General features: G+C 38.2%; 1 protein-coding gene across 1 annotated transcript in view; it reads right to left on the bottom strand.

Annotated features, from left to right (window-relative positions):
- Positions 1–203: 203 nt before the first annotated feature.
- The window catches only part of TTC3 (tetratricopeptide repeat domain 3), a 59513-nt gene continuing 43580 nt past the window's right edge, over positions 204–16136 (bottom strand). Inside the window, 11 exon segments of the mRNA XM_032220364.1 lie at positions 204–925; positions 1766–1870; positions 5049–5136; positions 6009–6109; positions 8133–8229; positions 8960–9028; positions 10158–10297; positions 11075–11224; positions 12029–12094; positions 13817–14647; positions 15164–15293. Coding sequence (XP_032076255.1) covers positions 719–925; positions 1766–1870; positions 5049–5136; positions 6009–6109; positions 8133–8229; positions 8960–9028; positions 10158–10297; positions 11075–11224; positions 12029–12094; positions 13817–14647; positions 15164–15293 — 1984 coding nt within the window. The 3' untranslated portion in view covers positions 204–718.

The raw sequence follows: 16136 nt of genomic DNA, 5'->3' as shown, positions 1-16136 counted from the left end.
GTTACTATTTTAAAAATATCCTAAGAATAGAATCTTAAGAAAAAATAGAAATGTAATAAGCAGCATGGTACAAAAAGCACTGTCCAGAGATGCGTTGCTCCCGGTTCGGCCCAGATCAGGCGAACTGGTAGTAGCGGCAGCGAGTGGCTCCGCCCATCCACCCCGGACACTTCTGGCATGTGCAGAAGCGTCGCCCATGCAAGCGAACTGGTAGTAAAAAAAACAGAAAACCCACCACTGGCACATTTAATTTTTGCCCATACTGAACCACAGTTCAAAACCCCCACAAATTTCAGGCAGTTAAAAATTGCTTAAGATAATGACAAGAAGAACCATTTCAAATTTTCTCTTAACTTTAAAATCATATTAGGACAAGCAAAAATAGTAACTATTTCTAAAAATTTGTGCCGGAGTACATTTAAATTATAATTGTACAATTCTAACTAGATTTTACACATGCACACAACATGATTTTTAACTACAGTGCGAGCTATCCCTTTTTTTCTACTGTAGATTAACCTTGTGTGGTATGGAAATATAATTCTAAGTTGGTCAATGATATTTTCAGATAGCTTTCTGAGGATTGGCTTGTTTAGAATTGTAGCAGAGTCCAATTCTGCCAGCTTCTTGCTCGTTCCTCTAAAATGCTATGCCAGTGGATGGATATTCTGAAGACGTCTTCCCTGAATTTCCTAGTGATTGAGGCAAGCATACTTTATCAGAAGTGAGCTTGTCTGCATTCAGCAGGCAAGTTCTCCAATGTCTTTATCTGAAGGAGCCTCTTGATTTTTATTGCCAGTGTGAGTTTTAGCTTTGGAAGATAAGGAGTAATTGTCATTAACATGTGAAAATGAGCAGACTGCGGAGCGGCAGCTGAACACATTATGATGGCTGGATCATTAATAGGAGACTTCTCAAGAGTTGCCTAAAGAGAAAAAATAGCACAAAGATCAGATATGATGAGAAAAAAGTATTCCAAGCATTCTAAAACTGTTTCTGCCACAACAAATAGCTTGAGATTGAAGTTTGTATTTATTTATAATTTAAAAACTGCTCAGACTATCAACCACTATCTACTCTGCATATGATTCAACACAGAAGAATATTAGCAGAATGGGGGCTGAGATTTTCTATCCAAATATTGTAACCTATCAGTCTTTATTGTTCATTGTTGAACAATGAATCTTATACTATCAAAGCCTTATTTTAATTTCAATCTCTGGGCATTCAAATGGTGTTTTATGACAGCAATTTAGACAAAAAGCTGAAGAATTCTCACAAATAAAGGTAAATATACCATGTCCCAGGATAATGATGCAGAATCCAATCTAAGTTGGTACAACGATCAATGACTTATAGCCAGCCACCATCACCCTAATTAACAACTAAAGCCACACAACAAGGACACCACATAATATTACACATAAATATTAGAGAGAGAGAAGTTTCCTGAGGATGGGCTCCAGCAAGAAAGCTTGGAAGACCAAAACTCTGGTCCTGGTGACTGACTCAGATTGGATCCTTAAGAATTATTGGTTTATGCCTCAGCCTTCCATTGTTCAAAACAGCTGGTAATGCCAGATACCTGTTTCTTGTTATTGTATATATTCCCACAGGAAAAAGAACTCTAGAGGTCCCAGTACATGAGGAAACTTCTCTGAAAAAATCTGAGTAGGTTACAGAACTGTAAACCTTCAAATGTGCAACTGTGATAATGCAGTGATCTGTTCATTTTGTATATAAAAATACTCATAAAATAACTTACTAGTGACAAACCAGTAGGTGGCTGAAGATCTCCAGTTTCTACTGGGGTGATACGATTTAGGAGATCACCGTTTTTTACTACATAAATCCTCTCTTCAAACTGACTCTGTGGAAAAGAGATATCTTTAATATTCTTAGATCAGAATTTTCTATCAAGAGTAGACTTACTTAGCTGAAAGCCCAAAATAAAATCTATCAGTAAAAACTATATAATGAACTCCTGACTCTTAGGCTAATTTCATAACACCTGGTTCCTAAATGATGTCATGACACATGCAAGACTCTTTTTATTAGTTAAAAAAGAGAGAAATTAATATCCCACAAAGTAAAGCACTAATCTCAACTGTTATTTATTATTATGATTAGGTTGCACAGTCTGCGAGATGTTTAGGACCTGAGGCAGATATTGATGTTTCATGGTGTCAGAGGTATTTGTTCCAGGATGTAAACTATTCTACTAAGTGTGTGTGTGTGTGTGTTTTATTTGTGCTGATAAATAAATAAAGGAGAGAGAGAAGTTAAAACACAAATAAAACACAAATATAACAAAGACAACAGTAAAAATATTGGGTTTCTGTCGTGATGGACTTTGTGACGAGCCGATTGACAGAGAATGGAAGCAGTTAGCTTCCTCCCATAATTGGGACATACCAGGGGTTGTGACTTTAAAATATATATATATAGCCAGCCCAGCACCGAGCGAGGAGGACGAGGAGAACAGCGGTGAGTCCTTGTGCTAGCCGGCCGGCCAGGCAGGGAGCAGGTCGGGCGGGGGGGGTGGGCTAGCTCCATCCAAGCTGCTTCTTGTCGCTGCCGCGCTCTGCCGCCTCGCCTCCCCGCCTCCTCCGACGAACAACCCTGTTGCCCCGGCCTGCAGCCAGCCCAGCACCGAGCGGGGGGGGAGGAGGAGGAGGAGGAGAAGAGCGGTGAATTTTTGTGCCGGCCGGCCGGCTGGCCAGGCAGGAAACAGGTCGGGTGGAGGGTGGGTGGGCTGGCTCCGTCCAAGCTGCTTCTCGCCGCCATCGCACTCCACCGCCTTGCTCCCCCCCGCCTCCTCCGACGAACAATCATCCGCTTTCTTCAGCTAAGACGGTGCCGGGACACCCAAGCTGCTGTCGGCAGTGGCGGGGACCATCTGAGCGGCCACCCCCCCGCCCGACCTGCTCCCCACCTGGCCAGCCGGCTGGCACAAGGACTCACTGCTCTTCTCCTCCTCCTCCTCCTCCCCGCTCGGTGCTGGGCTGGCTGCAGGCCAGGGGAGCGAGAATGTCGGCACTTGGCGGCTCCCGCGATGCAAAGTGCCAGGCAGGGCACTTTGCATTGCGGGAGCCACCAAGTCCCTGGTCTGCAGCAAAGGCGCCAAGCCGCCCAGTAGAAAATGCCGGGCAGAGAAGAAATTGCTGCTGAAGAAACAGCGGCTGGCGGCCCAGAGCAACCTCTCCAGAATCACCCTCGATGGAAACTGCTAGATTGCGCAGTCGCTCAAGTGCCCTTGCACAGGCATGATTCGCTGCTCCCAGATCAGGAGGCGGGAGAATCAGTGCCTCCTTTGCATACAAAATTGTTTGCTTTTTAACCCTGTCTTAACTTTTAAAAGGCGAAAAATTCCTTATGCAAAGGAGGCAGCGAGTTCTCTGGCTTCCTCCCATAGTTAACACTGAGCAGACACCAAGCCACTGTGACTTGGAATTTGGTAGCAACTACCCTGGCTTTAATTATTTTTAAAAAATTCTTTAAAATTCTTTTCTTTCCCTCAGGAGACTGGTGAGGCCCCGCCTCCCCTGCCTCTAGTGACTGCACGTCCCTGAGCCACACATATTATACTAACAACTCTGGCCAGAATACAACACAAGTAAACCCCTCCCCCCAAAAAAAACCCAAACCAAAAATGAAATTGACAAAAACACCACTGCATCCCAAGGCATCACTATCCCATGCATTTGTGCACTATGAAGCTGTACTATAGCATTATCCCATTTCAATACTTGTGAAAAAGCCACCTCGTCAGGCCTCCTGGAAGGCAAGGAGAGTGGGAGCCTGCCAGATCACTGAAGAAGGGTTTCTACAAGCAGAGGCAGGTACAGTGCATGCTTCCTAGACCCCACTAGATGACAACATTTAAGAGAGGGGACATGGAGCAAACCCACTCTATCTGACTTGGGACAGGCAGATACCCTCAGGGAGAGGAAGTCTTATAAGTAGCCTGGCCCTGTACTCTCTAAGCTTTAAAAGTGATAACCAGAAATTTAAATTGTACTTAGAAAAAAACTGGATGCCATTGCACCTTGTACAGCAGTGGTATAATTTGGGCAAAATATGGAACACCCATAACTGTGGCATTACTGCTACATTCTGGATGGTCTTCACTGGAAATCTGATGTAGAGTGCGATATAATAAACTGACCAAACATGAATGACTATGAGTCAGCCTCCTAATCCAGGAATGCACACAAATATCATACAAGATAGGTCTGTGCAACACTCCCTTGCTCCAGCCATGGCTGCTCCGTCTCCTCAAGCTGTGAATCCACAAAGACCTCAAAATTGTGTACCAGCTCTATCTGGGTTACTGCAGCCCTGGCACGACATTCTATCACAGCCAAGAAGAGGGAAAATCCAGAGTTACTCTTGTCTTGTATGGGTTGAGCTGAAGCCAATTTCTCCCCATCCAAATGCTTATTCCCTTCAGGAACTGAGTCAGTACTTGGCTAGCATCACTTGGTTGGTCAGGGGTGGAGATACACAACTGAATATCATCAGCATAAAGATATTGCACCACATGACAGCAAAAGACTACATCCAGCTGTCTCATGTAGATGAAACCACAGCATTATGAAAATGTATTGTTCAAACAGATAAAATAAGCATTGCAGTATTAAGTAATTTTTGCAAGGAGTAAGTTTACACATATCAGGTATGTCTGGACAGGTATCTGCATTACTCCTTCCTTTGTAAGCAGGATGACAAATAGAGAAGCCAAAACGGATAGCTTCCAGTTATATCTGAAACAAGTTTATTCGTTTTTAGAAAACTCTTGATATTAAATCATGGTTCTCAGCACGTATAATAGGCTACTTCCTTGAAGCCATTGTTTCAGTCTTTGAAGAGGATGCTATGATTGTGATTCCTGGTTTATTTTCCCATTTGTGTAAATGAAGGGGTGAAGAAACTACAGAGATATACAGAGCTTGTTTATATCTCTATTTTCTTATTTCAGATATGACTGCTCAACTATGGCACTACCAAAACACAATAATGAATAAAAAGTATCACAAGAGACTTACCTCTATTTTTTTCTTTTCTTCTCCAATATTGGAAATAAATGACTCCCAAGAATCAATCTGTAATTTTGACTGAGGTGTTGCAGAATGACTGAAAATGGTATAATTTAATTTATGTAGTTAATCTGATATTAATTCATTTATAAATTCATTTATAATCCTGATTTTTCATAATTAAAAATGATTCTAACCATGAAATGACAATTTGGTAATTCAAGCTATATAAGTACTGCTTAAAATATTGAAATTAGATTTTTCCCCCTGCATCCATTCCCAAATCATGTTTATGGGGTTGAAACATAAAAAGTAGATGCTGAAATTATTTGAAAAGCAAGACTTTTTGAAAGAAAACGAGTATCAAGGCTTTGTACTGTTACGTTTAAAACAAAATAACAGAGCATGGCCTAAGCAGAAAAATGGAAAATGTTGAATTACTTGGATTAAGCGAAGAAAAAGCAATACAATCCCTTTTGTCCTTTCAAGCATCAAAATGAGTTGTAACAGCTGTTGGATTTCAGAAAAAAATGGCCAATACAATTTGCTAACAAGTATTTTATCAATATTTTATCAATAATAAGTTCAATGAAGCAAATAATAATATGGATACATGGTTCACATGACACATTTTTTTCTATGTTGCAACTGTAACATGAAATTTTAGTAAGAGATATGATTTGTTAGGATTACAATCTAATGAATTAGAATTAGAATCTAATGCCAAAAGCTAATGGTGAGCTAAGTCATTGATGGCAGAGTTTCATCCCTTTTGAGACCATGGATTATGCTAGTAAAAATCAAATTTCTAATCAAGAAGCAAGACTGAATAGTAGAAAATCAGTTGCATTCAGATTAAAATGCTTTTTCACCATGGACACAATTTCAAAAACCTTGATTTATATTGCCATTCAGTATCCTTTCACAATAACCACATATGCAACAGAATATCTATATTGTAAACAATACCTGGTCATGAATTTTAGATATTTAAGATTGGCTTTGGCATTTGTTGATTTTCTGCTTAGTTTATAGAATTCTTTCTCTTTCCAGTTTTCAAGTACTGACACCTGAAATAATATTAATGTAAATCTAAGCACCAAGTTAGAGAAAATAGTCTATCACATTAATTTTATAGAAAATAACTACCGTATATACTCAAGTATAAGCCGAGTTTTTCAGCCCACTTTTTGGGCTGAAAAAAGCCGCCTCGGCTTATACTCGAGTCAGTGAAAAATTTGCCCGAAATGGAGGAGAAAAAAGGGGCGGGGCCATGTCGCTGGGTGATGCTCGTGAATGGCCCAGCGCCCCTGTGAGTTTCCCCTCCCTCTGTGTCAGTTTGCCGCGCAGCGCGCACCGCACCATCCCCCCTCCTCACGTTCTAATGTAATGCAGGGCTGTCTTACGATTCCCCTTCCTCCCCCTCCTGCCGCTCTGCAACGATGTCCCACCTCCTCCTTGTTATGGCAAGCAGCCACATAGCGATGTTCCACCTCCTCTGGTACAGTGATCCAATGATAGGAATCACTGTGCCGTGTGTCATAGGAGGCGGGACATCGCTCCCGCGGCTGCACGGGACATCATTACCGGTAGCTGCTGCATTTCCCACCCTAGGCTTATACTCGAGTCAATAACTTTTCCAGTTTTTTGTGGTAAAATTAGGTGCCTCGGCTTATTTCGGGTCGGCCTATACTCGAGTATATACGGTAATCACCAACACTTATGACGCTACTCTTTTTCATTACTGCACATTGTAATCTTAAAAATATAACAGTATAAATATATTTGAAAAATCAAGGTAGCAACAAACTAAAAACTAGAAGTTTACACTAAAGCTGTATGTGTGCTCTGAAACTTACTCTAAATTGTAACATTTTGACCCAAATGAAGGAAGAATGGACAGTTTGCCTCTTGCAATAGCCTTTAAGCATGTTGAATTTTGACTACCAAATTTCAGCAGAAAAACAGCTAGCTATATTTTAGATGGATGATTACAGTCATTTTCCATTGTAAAAATTGGAATGGTAGTTATTTGCTCCTCCTCCCCTTAAAGTACCAAAAATATTTTTAAATGGTCTTGAAAACAGGCCAATTTATTACATTTAATTAGTATTTATCAGTGAGAATGGTAGATGTTGATTTGCCCATATGTAATTATCAATTCTCTATTATTTCCCTCTTGAGTCAGTGTTGAGGGTTGCAGGAAGCCAGTTGGACCTCCATGCACTGCATCAAATAATATATTACAGTAATTTAGAGAGGCAGGAAGAAAAGCCATAACTTTAAACCTCAACATTTTGTGAATTATTGTAAGTTTATTACAGAGACTTAATAAAATGTTTGTATCTGGCAGCTATTCTAACTCTGAAAAGGAGGAGAACTTCATGAGGAGGAGTAAGAATGCATGAGCAATGAGGAAAAAAAGGTGTTTTTTCACTGAAAATGAGAGGAGAACTCTGAACTGGGGGAGGTTGCCCACAAAAAAGAAAAGGTACCAGGACTCACAAAAAGTCTAAAATGGAGAAAGTACTTGATGATGAAAAAATTGAGATGGAGGACACCTCTTCCTGCCACAGAAGTTCAGCAGAAAGAAGGGAAAGATACATAGGATCCTTCCAAATGTATGAGAGGGGGAATAGAAAATGGAAGGGAGAGTTGTGAGATTAAAATGGGGAACCAGTAGCTCCTGGCCAAAGATGCCATTATGCAAAGATATAACAATTACTCGGCTTTAAGACCAACTAGTACTGGGACAACTATCCATTCATTTGGAAGGATAAGAGGAAGAAGCCACAAATTAAAACCCAAAGACTACAAAATCATTTACATTTTTTCACTGTCAATGGACAACCAACTCATATAGGGCTTCCTTTTTATCTACAATAAAGTTTTCAGCTGGTCCAAGCTGCTTCTGCCAAGTTTGGCCAAGATACTAAATAAAGCCATGAAAAATCATGAGATATGTGATTTGCTAATAAATCCTAGTGGGTAGAGCCTGACAACAGTATTACATCACAAACATGATAAAATATTAAGATAATAAAACAGTTTGTAGGAATCAGCAATATGTTCAAATAGCACCATATATTTTACCTCAGCTGCTATTGCTCTTTTAACACATTCTTGCTGATAATCCTGGGTCTTCTTTATAGCTTCCTCCATTTTGATTTTTTCACATTCAAACCTATTGCTGTAAAGTAAAGTGAAAAACGATTAACATATGCTCAGATGTCTATGTGCCTGAATATCTGCAAAACAAAAATCAATTCCGCATACAATCTATACACCGGTAAAACTCTTGCATCAGTAAGCATTAACTAGCAAAACTGAATCACGGTAATTTTTTTTAAAATCAAAGTACGTCAAATGGACCCACTAACAAACCAGTTCCCATGACTCCCATGAAATTGAAAATTAGCAAATTTTATAAAACACTTTATGACATAAAAATTATAAAAATCATTTTATGGCATAATATAAAATGTCATAAAACATTTTCTGTGCTCATCTCCTAATGTTTGGCTGTGCTATACAATTCAACATCAGCTACAAGGCAGATGCAGAAGAGAGGAGGTTTCAACAGGGCTCTCCCAAGAGTTGTGAGGGGAGGGGAAACAGCATAAGGCGATATTATATGTGGAAAGAAGAATGACCCAATGGGTTCCAGGTTGCCTAGTTACTTATAAGTAGCAACAAATAATTTTAGCTTAATTAAACACAGCAAATATGTTCAGCTTGATTTATAAAGTGCCTTTTTCACTGTTAATTTTGGACAAGATTACAGTTTCTTCACTGTGGGTTTAACAATTGTGTTTTCCAGAAATTAATCCCTGAGTATTTAACAGACAGAATACATTTACCAAACCCATGAAACGATTTATGAAATATCGAGTTAAAGATTAAAGCAAATTTATGCCTACCTGATCTCTAGAAATTCATCCAAATACGCTTTGTACTGTTTATCCTTCTCATCAATAATTTTCATATATCTGTTTTATTACAGAGATGTTTACAAACAAGCAATATCATGTATATAAATATTGAATACAATATTTCTTAACTATATTACAATATTCAGGATTTTTCCCTTTCAGCCAACATTCAACATTAGATAACCATATTAAGCCATATAAGAAAATACACAGATCAGAACTGAATCATACAGAGAATAATATTCAACAATATGAATTGTGTATGTTGACTAGCATTTTTCAGAGACAAATCAGTATACCTAAAAGAAAATCATTCAGCCTATTTTTGACAACATCATTAACTATGTCGGTATATACTAACATTATTAGTTTTATTAATGCAACTCGTCCAATTGTTCTATAGATTGAGTTGGAGGTAGAATTACTAGCACAACTAACTTTTCTAGGATAAAAATATGAAGAAACAAGGAGCTTTTTGCAACTTTTCATTATTTTGTATGATAGAATATTGAAAATGTCTTAATATTTATTCAGCTAGAATACTATACCATTAAAGTGATTTGAGAATCAATTTTACTATAATGGTTAACCTGCTTGCAGAAAAACCAGGAGACTGTGAGTTCTAGACCTCCCTTATGCATAAAAATTTGCTGGAGGACTTTGGGCCAATCACTCACCTCTCAAGGTTATTGTTGTGGGAAAAGGACGCACCAGAAGAATTAGATACGTTTGTGCCTTGAGTTGAGCAAAAACATATCTATGCATGTGTGTTTGTTCATGTTGTTCAAGGAGAACTTACAATATATCCTCAGCCATCATAGGCAGCTGAAGTCATGTGATCATGATTTATGAAATTCCCTGCCACCTTCCCACAAGCAAAGTCAATGGGGAAGCTGGCAGGCAGTTTCAGTCCAGAGAAGACTTCATTTTATGATCCAAGTGGTCCTCCCTTTAACAATAGTAACTAGTGGAATTGCCCTCACTAAATGATGTGGTCATGTGGTGTTCTGTTTTATGATCACATCACTTAGCAATGGCAATTCTAGCTGCAATTGCCATTATAACCCAAGGACCACCTATATTCCGAAACAAACTATTTACAAAATATGTAAATCTAAAGTCTATTGTAATCCTAACTCTAACTTCTCACCACCTGAACATATTTTCATTTTCAGAATAAACTTACGTTTCATTGGTTTCTATCAGCTTTCTGACTTTATGTTTTCCTGTTTTTATTCCTTCTTGTTTTTCTTTTTTTTCTTGTTGCCATTTTTTAAAGTTCACTTCTGCATCTTGATGAAACCAATCCAATTCTCTCTTGCTGAGCTGTAAAACAAAAAATATTTAAACCCTCCCATGGAACATAATAGAATGCTTTCTTAAAACAAAATATCCAAGTTTGAATTTTAAAAAACAGTGTTTAGGAATTATTTGGATTAAAAAGAAAACCAGTGATATGTAAAATTATTATTGTACATCTGAAATACTCTCTCTCCCCCTCCCCCGTCTCAGCAAAGTGACTGTTTTTAGTCACTTTGCTGCATAACAAAAGAAATAACAACTCTTTAAGTATCCGATTTTCAGGATAATAGAAACTTTAACTACAGTAGTAACAGCAATAGCACTTGTATACCACTTCACAATGCTTTAGAGCCCTGTTTAAACTGTTTACAGAGTCCGCATATTGCCCCCAATAATCTAATATTATATTAATCTACTGACCTCAGAAGGATGGAAGAATGAGTCAATCTTGAGCCAGTGAGAATCAAACTGCTAGTAGCAGGCAATCAACAGAAGTAGCCTGCAGTACTGCATTCTAACCACTGCACCACCACAGCTCATTATAGTACACAGCTTAAGCAACTTTTTTTTCTTTTAAGATGTACATTAATAATTTAGTGTAACAATCTTCCATGTTGCAGTGAAAAAGGCTTTAAAACAATATTATTTCAAATACAGTTTGAATTATAATGGCAAAGTTTTTTTCAGCAAAAAAATTAAAAAAGGCACAAAATACAGCTGGCCATATAACTGTACAAATAATAGTGGCAACCATGATGGTTCCCTTTATATGTATAATTGCTAATGATGAAAAATAATTACCTTGTTTCCTTCAATAAGTAGTGATAACTCTTCCTCTAAAATACTGGTCTCTTTGGAACTTCGACGTTTAAGTTGTTCATACTTTTCAATTGCTTCTTTAAGTTGTTTTTGTAGTACATGATATTCTTTCTCCATACGTAACATATCTCCCTGCAACATATGTTACATCCTATATTCCTGCAATGCTTTAATCAGTTTGCATAACCATAAAAACACCAATAACTAATCTAAAATTATTATTGTGCCATAGATAAAAATTACTACAATCCTGGCACTCTAGTTTCTGAACTCTACAGGAGGATGTCAGTTCCCTGCATACAGAACTCCTGAAATGGAGGTTGAATGACAGTATCATAATCTAAGCTTCATTTCTCCACCCTTCCGAAGGAATTCAGCATCCCTTGGCAATTAGCTCTTTCAGCCACCCTTTAGAGACAATCCTTTCTGCTGACTCCATTAACTTTTTAGGGAAGCCAGAAGAGAAAATTGCAAATGTTAACACATGATCGCAGAGCACTGGGCAACCTGGCTGTGCCAACAGGTTGCCAAGCACCCAGATTGTGATTATATGACTCCAATAGCAATAGCACTTAGACTTATATAGACTTATATACAGTGCTTTCAGTCCTCTCTAAGCAGTTTACAGAGTCAACATATTGCCCCCAACAATCTGGGTCCTCATTTTACCAACCTCAGAAGGATGGAAGGCTGAGTCAACCTTGAGCCTGGTGAGATTCCAACTGCCAAATTGTAGGCAGCCAGCAGTCAGCAGAAGTAGCCTGTAGTACTGCATTCTAATCACTGTTCCACCATAACTCAATGTTTTACAAAAGCCAGTAATGTTTTCTGAGGTCATCACGACTTCAAATGGTTGTTAAACAATTGGTCAAAAGACAAGGATTACCAATAACCTCAATCTTGCTGGACACACTATATATCTGATAGTTTACTTACTTGTTGGCTTTCATAAGGATGAAGAGGTAAAGTATTAACTCCAGCATCTGTTTGTTCTTGATCCACCTATAAAGGCCCAAAAATACATTCAACAGAATGTTTGTGTACATATGTGTGTGTGTATGAGTATATACATACATACATACATACATACATATATACATACACATATTCAGAACTAAGTATGACACACAACATAAAGATAAGCAACTACATGACAAAGAGAATAGTTCTAATATTTACAAAGAAAAATAAGCTATTAAAGGAGTTGACAAATTACTGAAATATAATAACCCAGAAAGATGTCATTTGGTTTTTCAAGTAGTCCTCATTCTGAAAAGTAGAAAACAATGGAAAAAATGCACCATCACCAAATATTGGAGATATTAGAAAGATACTGGAAGGGATGGGCTGAGTTGGTACGTCCTGACTGATTTCAAATGTGCTCGCCATGGCTAAGGTACTTAAGGAAAATCAGGTGCAGGACTGGTTGTGGGAGCACAGAGTCCATGTGGTAAAGGGGCAGGAAAAAGAGGAAAAGCAATGTAAGCTTTTCCTATTCATCCTGGAACAACTCCTGATTTTTCCTGAGTCACACATAAGAAATTCCAAGCCACTGAGAACTGTCAGACTGACCTTCCTAGTTGCAGCTGTTGTTCTAAGCACAAAATATGTTTACATATTTCAGTAGTAGCTCCGACCCTTTGGAACGATCTCCCCGTGGAGATTCGTACCCTCACCACCGTCCAAACCTTCCGCACAGCCCTCAAGACCTGGCTATCCCACCAGGCCTGGGGATAAAAGTCACAATCCGTCCCCACCCGAATGATGAATGGTGTGTACTATTTTTTATTTATGTATTGTTTTATGTTTTATTGTCTTGTACTCCCCTCCCTATATATTGTAAGCCGCCCTGAGTCCCCTCAGGGAAAAGGGCGGCCTATAAATAATAATAAAACTAAAAACTAAACTAAATTATTGCTTTTGGTGCACTTTGATTATAATACTGAGCAGAAGAGATGTCAAAAGAACCCTAAGGTATCAAAGAAACTTGTATTTTATTCTACTTTGACAATGACCAGAAACACCAGATCTTTGGACTATGAAGGTACAGGGCTGTAGTTAGGGTTCTTTTTATGCTTCCTTCTGGACTAAGAATAAAGATTCTTCCTAGAAGAATGTTGAAGTGGAAGATGGGGTGGGCAGCATTTTAGCATATGGAATGAGAATGGAAACTTTCATTTGAGTTGAAGCCAATGTTCTCTGTGGAAAATGCATACCAACAGAGGAGCAAACGAAATATGGCTGAGACAAATCATCTTTTTCTTTTTGGAATCTCCTTGTATTCTGGCCTACCACCACCAAGATCTGACTCATCACTTCCGAAGAGCATTTGAAGCAGAATCACACAGTTTGTGTATACCAAAATGCAAAAAAAAATTCCAATACTTGAGCTGCACTTGATTTTTCAGTAATTAAGCATATGCAATTAGCCAATACATATGAGATGCATCAAAATCAAATCAATGTCTATCAGTATACTGTGCAAACTGATCCTTACAGATTCTGTTTTGTCTGAAACCCAAACATTCCATGTGTTGTTTGTCACACTATAACCATTCTAGAAGGGTTTGGTAAAATTTTGGCAAAATGAAGGAATGCTTCCAGTTTGAAACTAAGTATATTTTACCACTGTAGTACTGTACAGTATACACATTAAGTGGTCAAATCTAAAAAGGAAGAAAGTATTAGTTAATGAATATGCACAACATAATGTATTTTTCTCACCTGTATAGCAATCATCCTTGAACGGGGATTGTTTCTTGCTAGATATTTATTCTCTGTTTTTATTTTAGTAACAGAACTGCATTCAGCATCATTACAACCATGGTCCTCAGTCTGGTCAAGATTTTTTGTGCAAGTGTGAATGTCTGATTTCACTGTTATACAAGGACTGCTCTGAAATGTATGTACTTGATCAGCTGTGGTAAAGTTATCAACATTACACTTGTTATGTGTTGCTTCTGAATCAGCATCAAGATAAGTGTTACAATCTATATATATATAATTGGTTTCTTCAGAAATATCTGGCATAAATGGCACTGGAGATAGTCTCTCATTTACATATTCTGAATCAATTTCATTCATAAATATTGTATGATTGTCAGATACGGCTGGTGCAGTGTCAGTTTGACTAGAAAAGGAATATGAGGAAGCAAAAGGACTATAGGACTGGCTAATAGTCACATATTCTAAATTATCTGTAGATGTTGAAATATAAGGCTTATTAATAAAAGAGACAGGCTTAAATTCCTTAGCAGTTGGATTTAAACTGGAAATGCTATGGAAATTGTTTTCGTGGCAGTACGGGCTCTCTGAATAATTATTTTCATCCATTTCAATTACTTCTGTATTTTCCTGCAGCATAATTGCATGTTTCATCAATCCAATAAGATCATCCACCATAACAAAACGTAGAGATCCCAGAAGAAAAGATTTTAGACCACCGGCATTCTCCACTATCTTACGAGTGTCTGTGGGGAAATCTTCATATTCCCCAACTAATAGTGGATTATCAATTTCCATGGGACCATGTTCTTCCAAGATTTGAGAAAATAACTGTGAAAGTAATCAAAATATAATTTTAATACAAAAAAAAGCATTATAATCTGTTTATATGCAATTTGATTGCTCAAAAGTGTTTAGAACAACTGACATTTAGTAAGAAATGGGGAAATTCTCTCATTCTTATATTTCAAAGAAGCTGCATTCAGAAATATAGCAAATTATTCAAATAGATGGAGGCCAAAAAAAGTATTTGATTTGGAATGATGCAGCCATAAAGTCAACTGTTTGTTACTGATTTACCTTTTAAGTGCTTGTTGTTACAGGAGTAACACAGTGTGGAAATCTTAAGAATTCCAATTTGAAATATAAAAATATCTACAAATTAGAAAATAGACTTTATGTTATTTTGTATTAAACACTAACAGGGCTTTCCAAATATCACATGTTGCGGGAGAAGTTGGACAGTTTTTCTTGATACTGTAGCATTGTCTGAATGCATCCTGAAATACCCACACATTTGAAAGGAAGTGTTATAAATGAATGGCTCAAATCAAGTATTAAACAAACATGCAGAGATTTCAAGGAAGTAGTCATCTGGGACTGCCCCACTTCCCTTTCCATGTTGCTAGTAGAAACTTGGTCAAAAGAGAACTGTAAACAAAATGCAATGTTTGAAGCCATTACAATGCAACTTGTTCTATAAAGGCAATTTGCACCTTAAGGCAATTAGCAAACTTTGTATTAAATCCTGGTATGGGGAGCATCAGATACTTTCATATATAGGTGCCAAGCTACAACAGGTAAACATACCGTATTTTTGGCGTATAAGACGCTCTGAAGTATAAGACGCGCCTAGCTTTGGGGGAGGAAAACAAGGGAAAAAAATCTCCTCTGCTTCCCAGCAATTTGCCTCCTTGCAACAAACAGCAAACGTACAGATGGTATGCACTGTTTGTGGTGTTACATTTCAGACTATACTTGTACAGATGCTGTTAAAATTGATGTGTTTTTCTGGAAGTATAGTTATTCTCTGCTATTTAAATGAAGATACATAGCACTGGGTCTCTTCAGTTCAAGCATTTATTTGTTAGGTTTTCTAGAACAATAATAAAGCAGTCTTTAAAAAATAGTGTGAACATTCTATAGGTATTTATAGTTATTGACTTACCTTCTTGCAGCAAACTGCAAACTGCCTGATTAGCACAAGAAAAAAATATCTGCCTCTGCCTCCAAGCAATTTGCCTTATGCAGCATTCATGTAGCAAAATGCAAGTTTCACTTTCAATGAGCATGAGCCTCCTGGTCATCAGCTGTTTCAGGTGCAGGGATTGTCATAGTCTATTGCCGCCTCCGCAAGCCCCATTTTCCCCATTTGCTGCAAGGAGGTAAATTGCTGGAAGGCAGAGGCCAAGGGTGGGGGCCGGTGAGTGGCTGGGGCTACATTCAGTGTATAAGACACACTCAAATTTTCACCCTCTTTAGGGGGTGGGGGGGGGGAGGTGTGTCTTATAGTCTGAAAATACGGTAGTTGGGAGAAATA

The sequence above is a fragment of the Thamnophis elegans genome, chromosome 6, assembly GCF_009769535.1.
Source record: "Thamnophis elegans isolate rThaEle1 chromosome 6, rThaEle1.pri, whole genome shotgun sequence".
NCBI classification, from domain to species: Eukaryota; Metazoa; Chordata; class Lepidosauria; order Squamata; family Colubridae; genus Thamnophis; species Thamnophis elegans.
This window is presented reverse-complemented; position numbering and strand designations above follow the sequence as displayed.